This window comes from Candida pseudojiufengensis (assembly GCF_024610245.1).
Source record: "Candida pseudojiufengensis strain CBS 10847 chromosome Unknown scaffold12, whole genome shotgun sequence".
Taxonomy (NCBI): domain Eukaryota; kingdom Fungi; phylum Ascomycota; class Pichiomycetes; order Serinales; family Debaryomycetaceae; genus Lodderomyces; species Lodderomyces pseudojiufengensis.
Window position 1 is genome coordinate 171525 of NW_026261538.1, and position 22077 is coordinate 193601.

The 22077-nt window shown below is 26.3% G+C and overlaps 10 protein-coding genes across 10 annotated transcripts; 3 read left to right on the top strand and 7 right to left on the bottom strand. All coding sequences in view use genetic code 12, as the record gives it.

The window, feature by feature from the left end:
* Positions 1-160: 160 nt before the first annotated feature.
* Positions 161-1069, bottom strand: KGF55_004662 (PHO87; the record flags this gene model as incomplete). Its single annotated transcript, XM_051759590.1, has 1 exon — positions 161-1069. The coding sequence occupies one exon, from the start codon at positions 1067-1069 to the stop codon at positions 161-163; it is 909 nt and encodes a 302-aa protein (XP_051612622.1).
* Positions 1070-1285: 216 nt separating this feature from the next.
* KGF55_004663 (uncharacterized protein) lies at positions 1286-2998 on the bottom strand (the record flags this gene model as incomplete). The annotated part of the gene is made up of 1 exon (XM_051759591.1): positions 1286-2998. The coding sequence occupies one exon, from the start codon at positions 2996-2998 to the stop codon at positions 1286-1288; it is 1713 nt and encodes a 570-aa protein (XP_051612623.1).
* Positions 2999-4368: 1370 nt separating this feature from the next.
* KGF55_004664 (glutamine amidotransferase subunit) lies at positions 4369-7449 on the top strand (the record flags this gene model as incomplete). Its single annotated transcript, XM_051759592.1, has 1 exon — positions 4369-7449. One exon carries the CDS (start codon positions 4369-4371, stop codon positions 7447-7449), a length of 3081 nt encoding a protein of 1026 aa, XP_051612624.1.
* An 896-nt stretch (positions 7450-8345) lies between these two features.
* SIP5 (Sip5p) lies at positions 8346-9926 on the bottom strand (the record flags this gene model as incomplete). Its single annotated transcript, XM_051759593.1, has 1 exon — positions 8346-9926. The coding sequence occupies one exon, from the start codon at positions 9924-9926 to the stop codon at positions 8346-8348; it is 1581 nt and encodes a 526-aa protein (XP_051612625.1).
* A 1361-nt stretch (positions 9927-11287) lies between these two features.
* Positions 11288-11830, top strand: KGF55_004666 (uncharacterized protein; the record flags this gene model as incomplete). Its single annotated transcript, XM_051759594.1, has 1 exon — positions 11288-11830. One exon carries the CDS (start codon positions 11288-11290, stop codon positions 11828-11830), a length of 543 nt encoding a protein of 180 aa, XP_051612626.1.
* Positions 11831-12237: 407 nt separating this feature from the next.
* On the bottom strand, positions 12238-12753 carry KGF55_004667 (uncharacterized protein; the record flags this gene model as incomplete). Its single annotated transcript, XM_051759596.1, has 1 exon — positions 12238-12753. One exon carries the CDS (start codon positions 12751-12753, stop codon positions 12238-12240), a length of 516 nt encoding a protein of 171 aa, XP_051612627.1.
* A 760-nt stretch (positions 12754-13513) lies between these two features.
* Positions 13514-16051, bottom strand: KGF55_004668 (uncharacterized protein; the record flags this gene model as incomplete). Its single annotated transcript, XM_051759597.1, has 1 exon — positions 13514-16051. The coding sequence occupies one exon, from the start codon at positions 16049-16051 to the stop codon at positions 13514-13516; it is 2538 nt and encodes an 845-aa protein (XP_051612628.1).
* Positions 16052-16888: 837 nt separating this feature from the next.
* Positions 16889-17740, top strand: KGF55_004669 (uncharacterized protein; the record flags this gene model as incomplete). The annotated part of the gene is made up of 2 exons (XM_051759598.1): positions 16889-16891; positions 17354-17740. 2 exons carry the CDS (start codon positions 16889-16891, stop codon positions 17738-17740), a joined length of 390 nt encoding a protein of 129 aa, XP_051612629.1.
* Positions 17741-18194: 454 nt separating this feature from the next.
* KGF55_004670 (uncharacterized protein) lies at positions 18195-19259 on the bottom strand (the record flags this gene model as incomplete). The annotated part of the gene is made up of 1 exon (XM_051759599.1): positions 18195-19259. The coding sequence occupies one exon, from the start codon at positions 19257-19259 to the stop codon at positions 18195-18197; it is 1065 nt and encodes a 354-aa protein (XP_051612630.1).
* An 870-nt stretch (positions 19260-20129) lies between these two features.
* POL32 (DNA polymerase delta subunit) lies at positions 20130-21386 on the bottom strand (the record flags this gene model as incomplete). The annotated part of the gene is made up of 1 exon (XM_051759600.1): positions 20130-21386. One exon carries the CDS (start codon positions 21384-21386, stop codon positions 20130-20132), a length of 1257 nt encoding a protein of 418 aa, XP_051612631.1.
* Positions 21387-22077: the final 691 nt, after the last annotated feature.

The following is a 22077-nucleotide window of genomic DNA, read 5'->3' on the forward strand; positions in this document are numbered from 1 at the left end:
ATACCGAGACTGTGGATCTATCAGAAGATAACTTGTCCATGAAAGAGATCAAAACGAATTTCAATAATAAGCTATCCCATAAATTCTAAATGCAAATTAACTTTTTTATTGAATAAATACATCTATTTACAAAACTACATGCATTACATCCTCCGAGTCCTTAAAAACCAAACAGTGACATAATACCATAACCCACAGTTATAGAAATTACAAAACAAATAACAGTAGCTAAAAATCCTCTCTTGATAAAAGTTCCAACAGTTAAATATCTATTTCCCAAAGAATCAACCATTGAAATTGCAGTATTATTAGGAAAACCACTCAGTGGTAAAGACATTGCAAAAGATGCAGACATAGCAGTACCAAAAATAAGCATACTTGAATGATCTTTTCCAAGAGATTGACCAACTTCTTTAACTAATGGGATTAAAATTAATGCAGCAACTGTATGAGATATAAAACTTGCTATAACAACTGATATTACACCAAATATTATATTTATTGCAAATACATTAAAATTTTCAATACGTCTTTGTAATGCTTGTGCAATTGTTACTAATAATTCAGAAGAAATTAAACCTTTTCCTAATGCAATACCACCACAAGCTAAAAATACAATATTATAAGGATATTGATTTATATCTGAAGTATTTAAAATTCCAGTACCAAAAAATAAAACCATTGAAATAATACTTATAATACCAGCTTCTCCAAAAGTATTTTCAATTTGTGACATAACACACCATAATAAAATAGTAGTTAATGAAACAATACATATGAATATTTGTTTTGTTGTTAATTTTTCTTTTATTGGTTGAACTTTTAATAGTTTAACATTTTTAGTTTGAAAAGTTAATAATAATAATCCGTAAGTTAATAATAATGATATAATTGTTGTTGGTAAAGAAACTCCTAAAAATGATCCCCAACTTGAATTTTTCATATTTTGAAATGCAATAATATTTTGAGGACTTGATATTGGAGTTGATGCTCCACCTATATTTGCAGCAAATGCTATTCCTAATGCTAATGCTTGAGTTGCAGGTAAATTATTTGTTAAAGATTTCATTACAGGAGAAATTAATGAAAAACATATTATGGGACTTGCTGTATTACTTATCCACATTGATAAAAACCAACTAACACACATTATTGCAAATAATGTCTTTTTAAAAGAAGTACCAGCTAATGCTAAAATATAAGAACTTAAAACTTTAGCTAAATTATATTTTGATAATGCAGCTGAAATTGTAAAACCTCCCATTAATACCATTATAGTACTATTTCACATTGTACTTAATATATATTTTGATGCATCTGGAGCTGACATTGGTTGATTTGTTCCTTCAATTTTACAAATTTTACAAGTTACAACTAATAATGGAACAAATAAACCAGTTGCATATAATGGTAAAGCTTCTGTTGCCCATAATATTGCACATGTAACTAATACAGCTAATGCTCTTCCTTGAACTGGATCATTAAAAGTTTTAACTGAAATTAATATGACAAAAGCAATTATCGCTAAAAGAATTTTTAAAATTTGTTTTTTTAATAAAAATTCAGGAATTTTTATAATTTTACCACCTAATAATTTTTCAGGTAATTTTATATCTTTCATTTTTAAATGCATCATTGTATCAAATATATCACCTTCATCTCCCATTTTTTTATTTATTATATTACTATTATCTAAATTTAAATTATATGAATTTTTTTCTAATGATAATAAATCTTTCCATACTGTATTTCTTTCAAATACTATATGATCTCTTAAATGGGATCTTAATTCTTGTTTTACATTTTCTAAATCTTTCGTCTTGGTGGTTGTTGAATTTAATTGATTTGTGAATAATGCATATATTTTTATAATCTCTTCAATTTTATTATTTATATCAATTATTGTTGATTCTTTAAATACTCTTGAATGTAATGGTAGGAAATTATTAACAAAATCTTCTTTTATTGTAAATCCACAAATTTTATCAAATTTTTTACAAATTTTGGTAAATCCCTGTCTATTTAATTCAATATATGATTTTAATTCACATAAATTTATAAATATTGAAATTGATCTTTTTTTTATAGCTACTTTAAATTGATGTTTTGCATTGAAATGAGATGCATCCAACAAGACATCTGAATGATCACTATGAAAATCTTCATCATCTTCATCATCTGTATCTTCTTGTACTGCAATATTACCCGCATTTTTTTCAATATCATGAAATTCTATATTTAAATTATTATTGTCTATTGATGTATGATTGTTATGACTATTATTTTCAACTAATGTTGGATCAATTGTGTAAGTATGTACAAGATCTATATGATTGTTTTTCAAGTCTTGAATTAAATTTTGATATTGTGCAAAAATTTCTTGTTCTTTTAATTGATAAAATTCGTTAATTTTGATTAATTCAATAAGTAATAATCTAGTAAATACAAATAATGCATCAAATTTTAATGATTTAGGATTTCCAAAAGTTTCTTCAATTTCTTCATCACTTAAATTTATTAAATAACTTATAATATCTTGATCTGAATTTTGTGATGAAAAAACAGTAGTAATTGAAGTTTCACCAGATTTTAAGTCTGTTTTTTCATTTTTTTCAAGATCTATATGATGTAATTCAACTTCACTACTATTATTACTATCATTATAATTAATATTATGATTTTTATTAAATCTTTGTAAAAAGTTAAAATTTTTAGTTATTCTATTTTTAACATTATAATTATTATTTTCATTATTATTTGTATTTGAACTTGAATTTTCAATAGTTTCAGATTTAATACCATTTTTAATTTTTAAATTTTCTATAAATTCAGAAATTGTTGTTTTATCATTTCCAGAAAATCCTTGATTTTGATTTCCATTATTTATAAGTTGATCTTCTTGTAATTTATATATTGATTTTTTTAAACTTGGATATTTTAAATAATTATCATTCCAACCAGGTACTGAATTAAATTTTAAAGAATGTGAAAATTTCATTATTCTTTCTAACTATAGTTGAAATGAGATGAACAAACAAATAAATGAATGAATGAATAAAAAATATGTAAAATTTAGGAAAGTGTTGATTTTTGACAGTATAAAAGAAAAATTGTTGCAAATTTATGTATTATGTTTGATAGAAGTCCAAATTTGGTTAATCATCGTGTGAGCTTAAAAATTTGAAAAAAAACAATAGAAATTTAAAAATTTAATATCCGGAGAAAAAAAACCGTTTTTGAAACTTATAATTGGATGTCTTCTTAACTCCTCAAAAATAGGTCGAATTGTCTGGCTTTTTGATTCTGTTGAAAGATTACTATTCACAAACTTCATGAGTTTGGGCTTTAAATGGAAGCATTACCATATTTCAATTGTTAGGTATCGAAACTTTAAAAATTTCTTTTTCTCACACCTTTTTCAAGTTATAGATGACAACTTTTTCACTCACTCATTACATCACATCCAGTTCTATTCTTTCCAACTAAGCAAACTCAATTCAAGTTACAGATTAAAAAATATGTCAAAACAGAATTATGTCTAAATCCTCGTATATATTTTATTATTATTCTTGAGTGGTTATTGAGATCTCTTGGCAAAATTTATAATTTTAATTTTTTCATTGTCGTAAAACATGTTTTATAAAATATGACACTTCAAGATTAAGACACTGTTTTGCTTTAACACATACCATTACTCTCTGACAGACTAGTCCTCATATTAATCACTTTTGGAACGACATGTTGATTTAACTATTTCTTCTATACTTGTTTTAAAATTCCAGCACATTATTTCGTCTTTTTTTGGGTCTGTGTCGATTGTGACCATACGGATTTTAATGATTTTAACAGCATCAATTATCAACTCGTTTTATGAATGGTCCAACTACCGACCGATTAGTTCTTATTGCAATCCTCGAGAAATCTAGTTTTTCAATCTTCAATTATTATCATAGCTTCTTTCATGAAACAAGTTTGATATAGGTATACACTCTTTTTACTAACTATGGCTCTTTTTTTTTGATCCAATCAAGTAATACTGGACTCTTAATCATATCGTAATTATACCATTCAGTTGATAATGAATTGTGGATGTAAGGTGTCTATCACTTCGTCTAACATCAATCGTCTAACGTCTCGTGTGTTTGTTGTGAGATACGCGTTAGTGGTGTTTGTTGTTGTTGTGTATGTTAATTCTTATCTCTAAATAATTGTTCTATGTAGAATTACTTAAAAAATATTTTTTTTTCTACTAACCACACATTAACTCAGACAATCAAATTATTTGGTACGGTGTTTAAAATTAAAAGCGAAGTAAAAGATTAGCCTTAGTTCGGGGCTATTACCAATTGATTATAAATATAGGATAAGATGTCAAATAGTGATAAGAACCATGAAGATATTAACATTCAAAAGATAAAGAATCATTTAAATGGTAAAACAAAAAATCATCACAATCATCATCATCATCAAATATCCACACCAAAAGCATCAACACCAATAAGATTAAATAGTCCACATATGTCAATAACAGACTTATCTATATCAGAAACTCGACCTAATTCATCATCTCCTTCATTTCATCAACAAATTTATCAACATTCTCATTCTCATGATAATCATTCACATAATCATAATAATCTAAATTCAAAATTTACACAATTTGCATCTCAACAGCCACAATTTGAAAACTATAACATAGAACCAGTAACAACAATAGCAAGAGATAATACTAATACTACTGAAGAATCAACTACAACAACTACAACTACAAACCTACTACTGGAAAACCCTTCAATTTCACCACCTCCATTACCTTCAACTCCAAATTCTGTTGATATAGAAATAGATGGTGATGTTATGCCATCAAATTCAATAATAAATAATAATAAGAATAATAATAATAATTTACCTAAATTTATACATAAATGGACTCATACTCATTCTATATTATGTTGTATAGCATCACCTATAAATCATTTATTATATTGTGGAACTCAAGATGGTAAAGTATTAGTTTATGATATAGATACATATAGTTTAAAATTTGAAATTGAAAGAGGTAATAATACACCTCATCAAATAAATTCAATATTATCAATATGTTTAAATAAAAATGAAGATATATTATTTGTTGCTGGTTCTGATTCTTTAATAAAAATTTATGATATAAAAAATAATTTTAATTGTACTCATATATTATATTCATTAGTTGATATAGGAGATATTTATTCAATAAATTGGTGTGATAATTTACAAACTATATATATAGGTGCACAAAATGCAAGTATATTATGGTGTAAAATAAATGATTCATCAAATTTAATAATAAAACCATTTACAAATTTAGAAAATTTACCAAGTTTTAGATATGATAAATTTTTTGACTCAAAAGGACCCGGAGGTTCACAAAATACTATACAAACAAGACATGAATTATATAGAAAAAATTCACTGGGTACAAAAATTGAAAAAATTAAAGTTATTGAATTTAATCAAGATGATATTATAAGATTTGCTCATAATGGTTATATATATTGTCTTGAGATTATTGATTCAATAGTTGGGAATTTTGGAGAATGTAAATATTTAATAAGTGGAGGAGGAGATGGTGTTATAAATATTTGGTCAATGAATGATTTAAATAGTTCAATTAAAAAATTAGCTTCTTTAGAAAATGATGAATCAGTATTATCAATGACTATACAAGATTCTTTATTATATGTTGGATTAGGAGATTCTTGTATAAATGTTTGGGATTTAATGACTTTACAATTAATTAGAAGTTTTATATTTGATAATGAAGATGAAATGAATGAAGTTTTAAGTTTAGGTGTTTATAATGATTCATTATATAAAGCATGTTCAAGTTCTGGATTAGTTAAATTAACAATGAAACATAAAAATGTTGCAAATAGTATTGGATTAACTTCTTTAAAAGAAGATGGTATAATAAATACTGTAACAACTTTTAAAATATTACAAAATACTTATTTATTAGCTGGTGGAAATAAATCTTTAGCTATGTGGGATATTACAGATGATAATGAATCAGAAGATTTATGTGCTCCTAATTCAAGTAATAGTGACACCACCACGAAAAACACACCATGTACAAGATTAACAGATAATGATTTATTAACAATGTTAAAAAAATTTATTTCATATAAAACAATAAGTAAAAATCCTCAATTATATCTTGAAGATTGTAGACATTGTGCTCAATTTTTAATAAAATTATTTAATAATTTTAATGCTTATCAAACTAAAATTTTACCTGTAAAAAATGGTAATCCAATAGTATTTGCAGAATTTAAACAAAATAATGGGAAAATCACAACAACCAAAGAAAGAGTATTATTTTATGGTCATTATGATGTTGTTGATGCAACAAATCATGAAGCAAAAGATTGGAGTACGAATCCTTTTCAATTAACTGCAAAAGAAGGAAATTTATATGCAAGAGGTGTAAGTGATAATAAAGGTCCAATATTAGCAGTAATTTATGCAGTTGCGGAATTATTTTCCAAAAATGAATTAAGTTGTGATGTTATATTTATTATAGAAGGAGAAGAAGAATGTGGAAGTATTGGATTTCAACAAGTTATAAATGATTATAAATCATTCATTGGTGAAATAGATTGGATAATTTTAAGTAATTCATATTGGTTAGATGATATAACACCGTGTTTAAATTATGGATTAAGAGGAGTTATAAATGCTCATGTTAAAATAAAATCAGATAAACCAGATAGACATTCAGGAGTTGATGGTGGAGTTAGTAGAGAACCAGTAATGGATTTAATGCATATTTTAAGTAATTTAATGGATCCAAAAACTCAAGAAATTAAAATAAAAGGATTTTATAATAAAGTTTTACCACTATCAGAAGAAGAATCCGAGATATATTCAAAAATTCAATCACAATTAAATATAAAAGATATTGAAATTTTAAAATTAAAATGGAGACAACCTTCATTAACTATTCATAAAATTCAAGTTTCTGGACCAAATAATAATACAGTTATACCACAAGTTGTAAATGCAACAATTTCAATTAGAATAGTTCCCAATCAAGATTTAAACGAGATAAAAAATTTATTAATTCAACATTTAAATTTAAAATTTTCAGAATTAAATTCAGATAATAAATTAAGTATAAATATCTTTCATGAAGCTGAACCATGGTTAGGTAATCCAAATAATAAAGTTTATAAAATCCTATATAATAAGATGAAATTAAATTGGTTAAAAGATCCAATATTTATAAGAGAAGGTGGATCAATTCCATCTATTAGATTTTTGGAAAAGACTTTTAATGCTCCTGCTATTCAAATCCCATGTGGTCAATCTAGTGATAATGCTCATTTAAAAGATGAAAAATTAAGAATTATTAATTTATTTAAATTAAGAAAAATCTTGTATGATACATTAAAAGAATTAGCTATATAGATTTTATATATTGAAAATAATGTATAATTTGACCTTTTTCTACTAACACTATTTTTCTCTCATGGCATCATTCATTTGCTCATTTTCTTTTGTTTTCTTCTTCATTAATTAAAATCAGTTATGTTAATTAATCAATTGATTGTTTGGATTGACTAATTGATTGGAAATATGTATAAATTTAACAATTAGGCCTATTTGCCCTTTTCTATTATCTTTTCTCTCCTTCGTATGGTTATGGTAAATTATTCATATGCTAATTTTCTTTTACGTTCTTCTTCATCAATTAAAACCAGCCACATAGATTAACTCATTGATTGTTTTGATTGATTGATTGGTTAAAAAAGCATATAATTGCAACGTTTATTTGACCTTTTTCTCTTGAATTATTTCTTCTATGTTCATATTAATTATTCATTTGCTAATATTCTTTTTAGTAATTCTTCATTAATTAAATCAGCTAATACATAGATTGATCAATTGATTGTTTTCATTGACTGATTGATTGAAAATATGCTTAATTATAACAATTATACATCGTTCTCTCTAACCCAGCTCTCCCATTTGTATTCATTATTCATTTGCTAATTTTCTTTTACATTCTTCTTCATCAATTAAAACCAACCACATAGATTAACTCATTGATTGTTTTGATTGATTGATTGGTTAAAAAAGCATATAATTGCAACGTTTATTTGACTATTTCTCTTGAATTATTTCTTCTATGTTCATATTAATTATTCATTTGCTAGTTTTATTTTACGTAGTTCTTCATCAATTAAAATCCGTTACTTAGATTAACCAATTTGATTGTTTTTATTGACTGATTGATTGAAAATATGCTTAATTTTAACAACTACATACTCTTCTTTCTAACCCGGCTCTCCCATTTGTGTTAATTATTCATTTGCTAATTTTCTTTTACGTTCTTCTTCATCAATTAATGATAATCTCATAGCTTCTTCAATCATTCTTTGTTCAACTTGAGAATAACCAGTTAATTGTCGATTATTACTACTACTTAAAATATTGTTACTAGTAGAATTGTTATTTTCAATTATTAAATTACTTGCATGAATAGCACTTGCAGTAGCAGCTTTTCTTGCTAATTTATTTCTTGCATTATTTAAATTAATTTCCCAATCTGGTCTTATTTTATCAATTGTTATTACTCCTGGAGAATTTGCTGCTATTGAACTTCTTCTTTTTGGTTTTTTTTGACTAGTGGTGGTTGATTTACCAAATACTTTATTAATTATTAAATTATTATTCATTGTTGGTGGTGGTGATGAAGTAGTTGATGAATTAATACGTTTTGAAGGAGATGATGTAATATCTTCATCATCATCAATTATTGCATTTTCTTCTGTGATTTCATCTTCTTCTTCTGATATAGTTTTGGATAATTTATAATCACTAGGTAGTATACCACCAATACCAGTATGAATATCAATAGGAGGATCATAAGTTATACCAAAATCAGGCATAGCACAATAAGGACAACTAGCAGGTTCTGAAATTAATGAATGAGGTTGTTCACCTCTTTGTTGAATTGAAGGATCATCATGAGGAGGATGAGGATCTAATCTTTTAATTTGAACAAAACATTCAGTACATATTGGTTGTATACAACATCTTGAAATATTTAAATGTTGAGGATAATATAAAAAACATATTGGACATTCAATTGGATTTCTATATAGTTTTAATTGTAAATCTCGAGATTGTAAATATTTGATGCTTTGTTGAAGATTACTACTGAGTTGTTGATTATTAACACTTTGTTGTGATTGTTGTTGTTGGTCTCTTGCCTTCTTTGCTTCATGAAATTTAGTCTCCTCTTGCTTTTGCAAATCCTTAACATTTTGAATTAACAGTTTTAATTTTGCTTTTTCTTCTTGTCTTTTATAATAATTTGAAGATTTATGAATTTTATGATTATCTAAATCATCTTCTTCATAATCATTATTTAATTCCAAAGGTTCTTCTAAAGCATGTAAAGTTAATTGATTTAATATTATATATAATTCATTATTTGACCAATTTTCATTAAAATCTTGTAATGGTGTGAAAAAAGGTGAAATTTCTCTATTTATTATTAATGAACGAACTATATCACAATCATAATCTAAATTTGATTTATAAGTACCAAAAGGAGCTAAATATCCACCATCAACAGTTTCTGTAAATTTAACAATTAATTGATTATAATGATTTGTTAATTTTAAATCTTTTTCTTCTTGTCTTTTTAATTTTCTTAAATCTGATGAATTTGATCTTTGATGACTATTATTACCATGATTATTTTGAAATGAAGTTGATGATGAAGTAGTTGTTGTATTTCTTCTTGATTTTGAAGTTCGATTATTTATTGAATTTGTTGTTATAGTTGATGATGAATTTAAAGGTGAACCATTTCCATTTAAGGATACTGCGGAATTTGATCTACTTCTTGATTCTTTTGTAGGTACATTCCCCATCTTTTTTTTAAATATCTGTTATGTGTTGGTGAGAGCTTCAGTGGTTCTCTTTCCTTAAGTTAGTTGTTCTTTTAATTATATGTGGTTGTGTAAATATCATATGATTTAGCAATGGTAGTAAATCATAGAAATAATTAGGGGTAAAATAATATAATATGATAAGTACAAGGATTATGTATAGTACTATTTTTTTCTCCTTTTCGTAAAATGCTAATGGGTTTGGAGTTGTGAATTTGATTAATGAATCCTAAGAATTGAATGTAGGAAGTAGTGGTGGTAGTCAAATGATTCTTAAAGGATAATAATGAATACTTATGATTTAAATACTTAATTTAGTAAAACTAATTATTAAAACAAAGTAAAAGTTTAAATTATTTATGATTAATGATTCAAGCCTAGCCTCAATAACTTATTATGTAATACAATGCTACACTTAGTCTACTTAGTACAAAGTAAAGACTATGAAAATTCACACGACATTAAAAGTCAGATAAATCAAATTTACGTCATTAAAAATACTTTACACAAAATTAACTTGAGAACGGACTTATCAATAATAAATATCCGTGTAAATGAATCTATTATATTCTAATTACTATACTATTATTACATCATTATATATTTATTCTAGACTATTTTATTCTCTAGTTAAAGCAATACTTAATCCAACACATAGCTAAAATAATAGAAAAACAAATAATACCAATCATTTTTTATTATAGTAACAACCAGGATCGATTTACTATTCACTGTAAAAAGATTGTCGTTTTTTAAAAAAATTGTTGTCGTTTTTTATAAATTAGTAAAAGTCGCTTGTACTACACACACGATCTTTTTTTTAACATTGTTTCATAATAGAGGGAAAAGAAAGAAAAAGTTTTGGCTGCAAAAAGGTATCGATAAATTTTATTTGAAATTTAAAAACAAGTATGAGACCATTTTATGATTATAGTGTCTCAGCAAGTACAAGTGAGAACGAGTTTATTTACATTCAAGTCCCTCTATATGCTTTCTTCAAATTTCTGATCTGTTTTTATTAAAATTAGCATTGTGTATACTTTTTGCCTTAGATTTCCTATTAATTTTTTTTGAAAAGCCACCAGTTAATGGTAAATTTCACCATGTTATCATCTTCACAAAAGAATATATAGTAGTTTGATATTTGATATTTCTAAAATCCAAAAAGCAGGGTAAATACGTAAATCGTGGGACTTCCAGATCTCGTCATTGATAAGATTTATGAATTTGCCTCTGAGATCTTTAAAGTTTTAAATAACAAAGTCTGAATCAAAATTTTTGGTATAACCAATTGCCAAGTAGCATTCACATTACCTTCCTTATTTCTGAAAAAATTATACTACATGAGTTGTGACGCTGCATTTGCTTTAGGGATTACCTGTGTGGCTTTGTGTTTAATAGCAGCTGCTGCTTTGTTTATTCTTAAATCAGAGAAAATTACAACAAATAAACGAATGAGAAACCTTGAAAATTCAAACCTACAAGTTTTAATATTTTTAAATCAAAACCAAAGTCCTCGAGATTCGAATTATAGACCTGATGATGCTGCTACTACTACTACAGATACTTCAAACACAAACTCACATGATTGCAATTCAGATAATACAGTTGTTGATGGAGTTACAAAAGTGGCTGAAATCTCCAATACAAAGAAATCATGGTTTAAAAAAAGGATTAGTAAACGAACACTAACTTTTACCTTATCAAACAACACCTACAAGAATCATGAACTAATCAAGGACATAAAAAACAGATTTCCGGAACTTGCCGAGCAATACAGAGAGATTCAGATTGCTTGCATTATCGCTATATTCATTTTTGTAATCGGCATTAATTTAGGTGTAATTTCTGGTTGCTTATGTTATACAGGGAAATGTTTAAATTAGGTAGTAATAAAATATCCATGTTCTCTTCTACATTGCAACACATCTTCTTTCTTTAATCATTCATGTTCTTTAAATAATGCTACTGGTTATAGTTGATTATAGTAGCTTATAGTTGACTCTTTCCAGTCATATTCTTGACTTCCTCCAAAATTAGCATACCGACTTTGATTGGCTAAACATTTAATTATAACCTTTTCGAAATATACAATATTTGATTAAATGTTTCAAAATTGTGAAACTACTTTTCGTATTGAATTGATGAATGCATTCTATAACTTTATATGATATTGATTCATCATCAAGCAAACTAAGTGTGGTAAATCAATTTTCAATGGATCAGTTTCTAATTTATATGAAAAAGATTAGTTAGAGTCTAATAATGATAATTATAACATATATCATACATTTTATGCTTCAGGGCATACGTATTTAAAGGTTTGGAATAAACCAAAAATTAATCCAAATACCATACCACAAGCAATTAAAATTGGTAAAATCCAATAAATAGTAAGATAATATAAAATTTCCTTTATAATAAAATATAATCCACGAAATGTGAAAAAAATAAAAATTCCAATTGTTATCAAAATTTCAAAAATTGTATATAAAATTATAATAAAATCATAAAATATAATTGTTGAACATTCTTTAATTAATATCCATGATTTATTTAAAAAATAATTTAATCTGATACTTAATTTATTTGAATTTTTTTGCAGTTTATTTTCATTTTTCTGTTCTTTAGATGGGAAAATTGATAATTTTTGTATTTTTCTTAAAGCAAAAGGTTGTTGTTTGAATGGAAATTTTGATTTTATTGGTTCTGGATAAGGTATAACATTTTTAATTTTATCTTGTATATCATTTGTATCTAATTTTATACTCATGGTTGAGTTTGATTGGAATTGTGATTGTTCCGTCATTTTTGAAAAAGTTATAATAATTTGTATCTTTTTATGAAACAAGATAACTTATTCAACAAAATCATTTAATTTTCATGTTCTTTTTCCAAGTTAAATAAAGATTTCATTGCTTTAACGACTTGTTATTATTTCCTGATTTATTTGGCTCCAAATATTACTCTACTTTATTGTACATATTATCCAATTTAAATTGCAAAAAAATAAAAAAAAATCAAATTCAATCAATATCTAGTAGACAATTTGATTTATAAATAGCTCTCAAATGTTTTATTTTCTTTCATTCAATCAAATTGATTATGTAATCCTGATTGTTTCAGAATGACCATTGAAATCCCAAAACGAAGATAATATTAAAACAAACTTCTAGTATGAAGAACATATTACACTTTTAAGTAAAAAACCTGTTAAATTTCTGAGGATCTCTATAGCTTAGTGAATTTAATGAAAGGTAACTAAATGTATGATTGGTTGTTGAATGACTTAAATCAATTTATTTAATTTAATCTTAACTGAATTCATTATTAAAATTAAAATCCTAGTTGTTATTGTATATTTCACACGACATCAAAAAAGTCGATTATATTTCATTTACGTCATTCTAATTACTTACACAAATTATTAAACTAAATAGGCTAAAGAAAGAAAGTCTTTATAAACGGAATTAATCATCAAAAAAAAATCCGTACACAATCTATTAGATTCTATTTATTACATTAATCCATGCTATATCTATGTATTCCATGCTATATTTATACTAAGTTTATTCTCTAGTTAAACCAATTCCTAATCCAACCCCAATCATAGCTAAAATAACAGAGACCCATAAAATTCCAAAAATAAAACTTGTAATTTTTTGCCATTTAGTAAACCTCTTGATGATTACTCGATCTTTAGATTTATTATAAAATCTTAACCCACCACCATAATACAGATTATTTTTACTTAAGTTATCATCAAATAATCCAATTGGTATTAAAAAATATATTGGTGGAATAATTAATCCTAATATCATTAATATACCAAATTTTAAATTTGAATAATTTTGAAACTTATATGTATTTTCCTCCAATTCCGATTGTTGTTTTGGTAAGTATGGTAAATTTTGTAATTGTTTTTCTAAATCTTTTAAATTTTTAGGAGTTTCATGATATATATTTCTTTTTGGTTGAGATAATACTAATGAATTTCTTTCTAGTATATTTTGATTATGATTTTGTGGTTGATGTGATTGATATGATGGTTCAGGATGTCTTAAATTTGATGATTTTGGTTCACTTAGTTGATCTATTGACTGATATGATGCACTTGATGATGATGATGATGAAATATGTGAAGATGCAGAAGCTGATGCAGAAGATGCAGATGATGGTGGTTCATGATGAATTAATGAATCTAATTTTGGTGAAATATGATTATTATTACCACTACTAATATTTTTTGATATATTTGTGGTATTACTATTTCTATTTTCATAAACTGACCACCTATTTTTAGACTCATCAAAATCTTTATCATGAACTTTATATAACATTATAGGTAATTCATTTGTTTGATCTATTCCTGCAGTCATGTTATTTTCTGGATGTAATTGTGGTGGTGATGATATTGGAGCTTTTAATATAAATTGTTGAGTTATTGGTGTTGAAACTTGAGATTGACTGTCGCGAGATTGTTGATTTTGAGATTGTTGACTTTGTGATTGATCTAATGATTGTTGTTGAGATAGTCTTTGCTGCTGTTGTTGTTGAGATTGAGGTTGTGATGATCTATTTGAATGACCACCACTACTTTTTGTAATTTCATAAGAATTTTCTAAATTTCTTAATAATTCTCCTGATGACATTGATGATCTTGCCCCCATACTTGTATGTTTTGATTTTAATATAGTTTCATCAAATGTAAAAGTATGTACAGTATTTGATGTAACATTATTAGGATTATTACTTTTATTAATCATTGTTTCATCTATTATTTGAGATTTTGATGATAATCTATTATTTTTAGTTTCTGATGCTAATGATGAATTTCTTTTTAATCCAGTAATCATAATTGGAGTATCATTTGATATACTACTTGAATTTGCAGGATCTGATGATGAACTATTTATTATTTTATCACTTTCTCCTCCACTATTAGTACCAAAATTATATTTTCCTCTTGGTGTTGCTAATGGAGTTATAGTTGGATCAGGTAATCTTTGACCACTTGAATTATTATTATTATTGTTGAAAGAATCACTATCATCACTAAATGCCATTGATGCTCTTAATGATGATGATCTATTTATATCAATATTTGTTGAAGTACTCATATGTCGACTTATTGTTTTTATTGGTTCTACTTTATCATTTGATACTTTAAATCGTAGTGATGTTATACTGTTTCCACTATTTCTATTACCTACTTGAGTTAAAGATGTTGGAGATGGTTGGTTTAGTATCGAAGTACTACGCTGTGGTGGTGTTATATTTAAAGCAGATTGTTGTTGTTCATCTTCCTCATTATTAAACGCTGGTTGAGGTTCTGTTAAATTTTTTAATATTTCTTTTTCATTTGAACTTAAAATTTTACTATTTGGTCTTGATTCAACTTCAATAAATCTACTTTCTGATTCTCTGTTAATATATTCTTGTAAAACAGAATTAAAAGATTCATCAATTATAACTGGTGATTCTTCTTGATTTTCTTCTTTTTCTATTTCTTTTTCTCCTTGATTTTGACTTTTATTACTAAAACTTTCATCTGATGAATCAGTATCTGCAAAATCATCTATTGTTATAGTTCTATTATTTTGTAATACAGGATATTTTGATATAGTTGAACCTCCAGAATCAGAAACAATTGAAGATTTTGATCTTATAAATTTTGGTTTTAAATTAAAATTTAAAATTCTTGGAGATTTACTTGGACTTAATTCATTATTTGATAAATTATTTGGTATCGATAATTTCTTCTTTTGTGGAGTTGTTGTTGAAGCTATAGAATCATTTAATTCTGGTTCTTCACTTATACTATCAATCAGATATGATGATAATCTATTTTTACTGAAAAAAAATGTTTTTAAGGATTTTGTTGGTGATATAAATTCAGGTTCAGTTGATGGTGAAGTTGATATAGTTTTAGAATTGGGTGAATATACTTGATCTGATAATGTTTGATGTGATGATGATGTAGATGTAGGAGGTTGTTGTTGATGTTGTTGTTGTTGTATTGGATCAATTGTATTAGTTGTTGATTCAATATTTTCAATTGATTCTTCTTGTTTCTGTTTCAGCTTCTGCTGTTTTGACTTCTTCATGGTGAGCTATTTAAAGGGTATCAATGCTATGTGTTAAACGAATGAATATAGTTGGTATAATGGTTGCTAAAAGAGAGATTAAGAAAGAGAATATGATTTATTAAACAGAGAAAAAAATATTTACCCTGTAAAATTTTATTTCATTCATTCTATACATTCATACTTCACTTCATAAATCACAAAATACAACAATAACTAAAACACATCTCACAAAATCAAAAATACAACAAATTAGACTAAGTAAAATTACAATTAAGGTCTCATAGATAAAACTGATGGATTACTCCAACTGTTCGGTTTCACTGCCTACCGTTGGTTCTTTTGAGTCGATAGATTATTTATTCCAGTAGTAAAAGTCATTTACGAAAAAATTTAGACGAAAAAAAGAATATTATTAAAACATTTAGATCAAGTAATTGGTTTATTGTTAGGCTAATGCCGTTCGTAAAAGAAGAGTAGTATTTATTCACGAATATTGTAAATTTCCTTATTTCCACCAACAATAATAAATTGGTCCCAATATTAACAAACCCTTTCAAGATTGGATAAATTACTAAATTGAGTATTATGCTCAATTAATTAGAATTTTATACACAAGTATCTTTTTGAGTAATGGTATACGTTTGTGGTATATTATCTGTCTTAATTTGTTTATTTATTTACTAAATTTGGAATTCACTAATAATAAAAAATATACGAGAAATCATAGATTTCTGATTTTGTGTATGAATTAGAAATTATGTATGCAATTAAACAAGGCTACCAATTATTAGTTATCTCAAATCTACTTTCACGTGAGGTTCAAAAAAAAATTACACATTCTGCTAGATCATCACGATGGTTAGATGTACTTTCTGAATATGAAATATCAATTGATTACATTCGTGGCTCAACTAATGTTGCTGATGGTTTGTCAAGGAAATTTACAGAACTGTTGATGTCAAATACAGATTATGATAAAGAAGTTTAGAAGGTTTAACTGAGCTGTTACTATTGCAATTGAAATACAACAGTGTCCTTTAGGTGAAGATATTTTACAAGAAGTTAAAGAAGATTATGATTTAGCTGATGACGTTTGTTTTCTGTTGAACAATGATTTGGATGAAAATCTCTAAATCATGGTTCAACAGAAAACAAACTTCATCTAATTTAACTTTGATGCTGTGTTAATTATCATGACTTTAACTGCTCCATAGTAGGTTACTAGTAATACTAAAACTATATATATATGAAATAGAGTCAAGGTATCAACAAGATTGATATATAATCTAGATGTTACCCATTGGTAGGGTCCACAATTAGAAAAATAAAAAGAGGACAGAGCCAGCTACAGGGCAGAAAATAATTTTAGCTGTTCATACTGTGCTGTCAACAGTCAGATTTGCCCAACTAAATCCAAAAAGACTGAACCAACCACCACGTGGTGTGATAAAACCATTCGGACCTACTGGGGAATCAAAACCAACAAATACTAATTTAACTAGTGAAGAAAGTGGTACAAAGGATAAGGGAAAGAAGGTGAAGTTCTATAGTAGAGATTCAAAGGTAAAGGTTGGAAAACTTCCTACTGGACCCAAAATTAAAGTGGCTATCCACGATGAGGGTATTTACTTAACACAACTTTCCACTGATCTTTGGCAAACACAAATTTCTGAAGGTGGTGTATTTTGGTTGATAGTCGTTAAGTGATTGACGTTTTGCTGCCAATTTGGTAGAATATGGCTCTGCCTCCATTACATTTGTGCTTATATATACGTGAATCGGAGACTGAGCTTGTTTCTACCAGATAAACAGCGAATAATGTTAATCAATCAACGACTATCGATCAAAATGCACCAAATTATACATACTGTTGTAATAAAATTGGTGATAGGTTTACACTCAAATATAGAGATTTTGGATACTTACATTGAAAATTTTTTAACATAAAATTATAATATTAAAATTATATACTACTAGTAGCATTAGTAGTATGAGTATACATAGAATTGAAATAATAATTAAAATTTTGACGAATTTTCTCCTTGAAATAATAATAAATAGTCCGTGCTAAACTAATTTGATCATTATTGAAGTAAGTATGGTATTAATATATTTTAAGAACTTTAACTTTTTTTGATGCATTTGATGAAAAAAGAAATCATTAATAATTTGATCTTCTTCTTCTAACTCTTCTTCTTTTTTTACAAGGACCAGGGTTAGAACCAGAACCTGAACCTGCACCAGCAGCAACAGTTTGTGAAGTAATAGAACCAGCAGCAGTAGTTGGAATAGTAGTACCACCAGTAGTTGGAGTAGTACCACCTGAACATTGACCAGCAAATGCAGCAAAAGCAGTTTCAGCAACAGTTGATAAAGTATTAAAATTTAATAATTCTCTAAATAATTGAGAAATTAATCCTGATTGAGTTAAAGCAGTAATAATTGATCTTATATCAATTAAATTATTTGCTAACATTGCTTTAATTAAATCAACTGCAAATGATAAATAATTTGAATTTGTTAAAACATCTTTTACAACTGATGTTGCTAAACCAGATTTATATAAAGAATCTAAAAGATTATCAACAACTGTATCAAAATTAATATCTAATCTTTTTTCATTTATAATATAAGATTGTAAAGAATCATCAAATTCATCTCTTGTAATTAATGATGATACACCTTGATCAATTAAATCTTTAACATTATTTGCTAAATCTGAAATAACTTCTTTTGCAATATTAAATAATTCAACATATAAATCACAATCACTAATTAAATCATTAATTAAATTAACTGCTAAATTTGATGAAACTAAAGCATCTAAAACAGCTTGTAAAGAAATTATACCACTTTGCATAACTGAAATTAAAACATTTATTATAATTGGTTTAAAAGTTGGAGAAGAAACAAAATAATCTAAAATTTTTGGAGCTAATTGAGTTTGATTTATTGCAGTTAAAACATCAGTTACAATTTCATAATCTCTTTTTATAATTTCTAAATCAATTGCATCTCTTTTTGTCTTGTAGTTGTTTATATGATCAACTAATGCTTGTAAATCTGGTTCTCCATCTCTTTTTTGAAATTTTGGTAAGGTGTTGATAATTGCAGATACTCCTTCTTGTCTTGCAACTATATTTGATGATTCTTGATGTTGTTGTTCAATTAAAGTTGCTGATGCAGTGGCTATGATAGCTAAACCAGTTGAGGTTGAAATTTTCATTTTAAAATAACGAGTGGATTGAAGTTAATAATGTTTTAGGAAGTTTAGAAAAGTAGTAGTTGTTGTAAGTGAAGTTGGTGAAGAAGTATTCACTTTTATTTTGTTTTCTTTTTAAATTGGCTTAGTTTTTTTTTCTTCTTTTCATCTCGAAGTACCTTTGATATTCATTTATATTTGAAATATTATGATTAATATGATACCTGTGTTTTAGTATGATTTTTAATATTTTTACTTGTTTTAGAATAAAAAATAGTTGCAAAAAATTTGATTACCCTTTTGGGAAATGTTTTAAATATTTTTATTCTTTCGAGGAAAACAAAATTTATATGCAGACTTGTTTTAAAATGACAATACCACTAACAATAAATGTGAATTTGACGAGAAGATTCGGATGGTTATATACAATTACGACGTATCGAATCGGATATTACTTCTTAGAGAGTGAAGTATTAAACGTCTTACTGAAAGGTTTTTGCGGAGAACGAAAAGAAACAAATTTGAATACAATTTGTATTTATTCGTTAATACTATAAAAGCCTCGAATTTGAAGTCTTATGATACAAAGCCAATCCGATATATGTTATACCATATAGCTCATGTTTTGTTTCAATTTAAAATGCTAATGCTATTTTTATACGAAGATCTTGAAGTGATTTTAATAATAAAATTTTCCTTTGTATTAATTTTCTTTTTGTTTTGTTTTTTTATTCTTGACTTCAAACGTACCAAACGTACCTGATTAAAAATCTCTTGATACTTTACTTGATCAGGTATAAGTACAACCTAAATAATATACCCCAAAATTGAAAAAAAACTACCTATTAATAGATACGTTTGAAGCATATTAAATCTCACTCAAACTCAATGATTTTATTTCTTACCAAAAAAACTCATTAATGAACTTTGAGTTTTCTTCTTGTTAGCAGCACTATCATTTGATTTTTTAGGTTGTTTTGGTGGTACCATTTTATTTATTGCTTTTGGTTTAAATTTTTGTTTTTGAGGTTTTGTTACTGATCTTGGTTTTCTTTTTGTAATTGTATAACCTTCTTCATCTACTTCTTCAATTAATTCTGGCTCTTCTTCTTGTTTTTCTTCTTCTTCTTCCTCTGGTTCTTCCGTGACGAACAATTCTGGTTCTTCATCTTTTTGATCATGGTTTTGTTCAGTTTCCTCTTTTTGTTCCTGTTCATCTACAGTTTCTGATTCATTTATAACTTCTTCTTTTTGATTATTATTTTCTTCTTCATCACTAAATTCAAAATCATCATCTTCATTAAAAATATCTTCAAGATTAGTAGTTGAAGGTGTGGTTTGTTTCTTTTTTAATTCATTATCATTGGCGTTATCATCATCATCATTATCAGTTTCTCCATCCTTTGCATTATTATCATCAATATTATATACTATTACTCTTTCTTTTGGTTTTTTCAGTTCTGCTTTTCTTGATTTATATTGATATGTAGATGTAGGTTTTGAATCTAATTCAGTTGATGATCTTTTAAGTGAGTTTGTTTTAGTTTGTTTTTGCTGTTGTTTTTGTTGCTGTTGTTGTTTAGCTTGATCTTTTCTAGATACGTAAGATGAAGATAATCCAGCACTTTTAATTGATTTTTTATCTTCTTTCTTTTCTTCTCTCTTAAGTGTTGGTGGTTGTTTTTTAGGTGATGGGATATTTGATTGTTGTTGTCTTTGTTCTTCAATTTCTAATTCTGAAATTTCAGGACCAATAATTATACCTAATTTTTCATATTCTTTAATTTCATTAAATGAACTTTTGGTAGTTAATTCATTTATTGCAATTTCATTTTTTGTTAAAACTAAATCATTTTTGATAATACAAAAAATATGAATTGTAAAAATTTCTTTGAATTTTTTCAAATCTTTTTCAAGCTCATCTTCATTATTTGAATATTTTATCAATCTCTTATCATTTTCTGTTATACCAGTAGTTATAAAAGTTGCAATTAATTTTTCTTTATTTTTTTCATAATATTCATATAATAAATTTTTTGATTTTGATATTGGAATTTTACATTTTCTTGATAATTTATGATATGATAATGGTGAATTATTTAGTATTACTTCTTTTGATATATATTCTATAACTTGTGATGGAGCTTCCATTGTCATTGTTCCTTGATGAGGATTTGAATTGATTTAAATTCAATTTATTGATGATTTGAATTTATGATTCTGATTTTATAAAATTATTACGCGTTTGTTAATTCTTACACAAGATCATCATTAAATTAAATACTTACTTACCTATAACAACCAAACATTTGTTGAATTTAAATATCCTTGGACCAGAACATCCAATGATCTAGATTTTGTCGATTTTCAAAGCACAAAAATTAACTCAGATATAAAGCACAAATAATCTTGGATATATTTCAAATATCTGAGTTGATTTTTAGTGCTTTGAAAATCAAAATTTTAAGCCCATGAAGTTACATCAAACTGAATTGATCACACGTTGAAGTCGCCGTGTAGCAGGTTGTGTTGTTCGTCTATGACCTATTGCTGTTGTGTTAAGGATTTTACAGTGTTTACACTCTCTGATTCTATCTTTTGCGACGTGTAAATCACGCTTGTCCACTTGTATTTGCATAGTGCCAGAAGTTTATTCATCGACATATGAAAATCACATTAGATTAGAAGTTCAAACTTGAGATAAAACAAAAATGTCTCAACAAACAAACAACTACCAAGATAAAGAAGTAATTGAAATCACTGATGAAAACATCAATTGAAGAACTCGAAATAACATTCATAAAGTGCTTTTCGTTGTTAATTGCAAGATTATTATAGTATT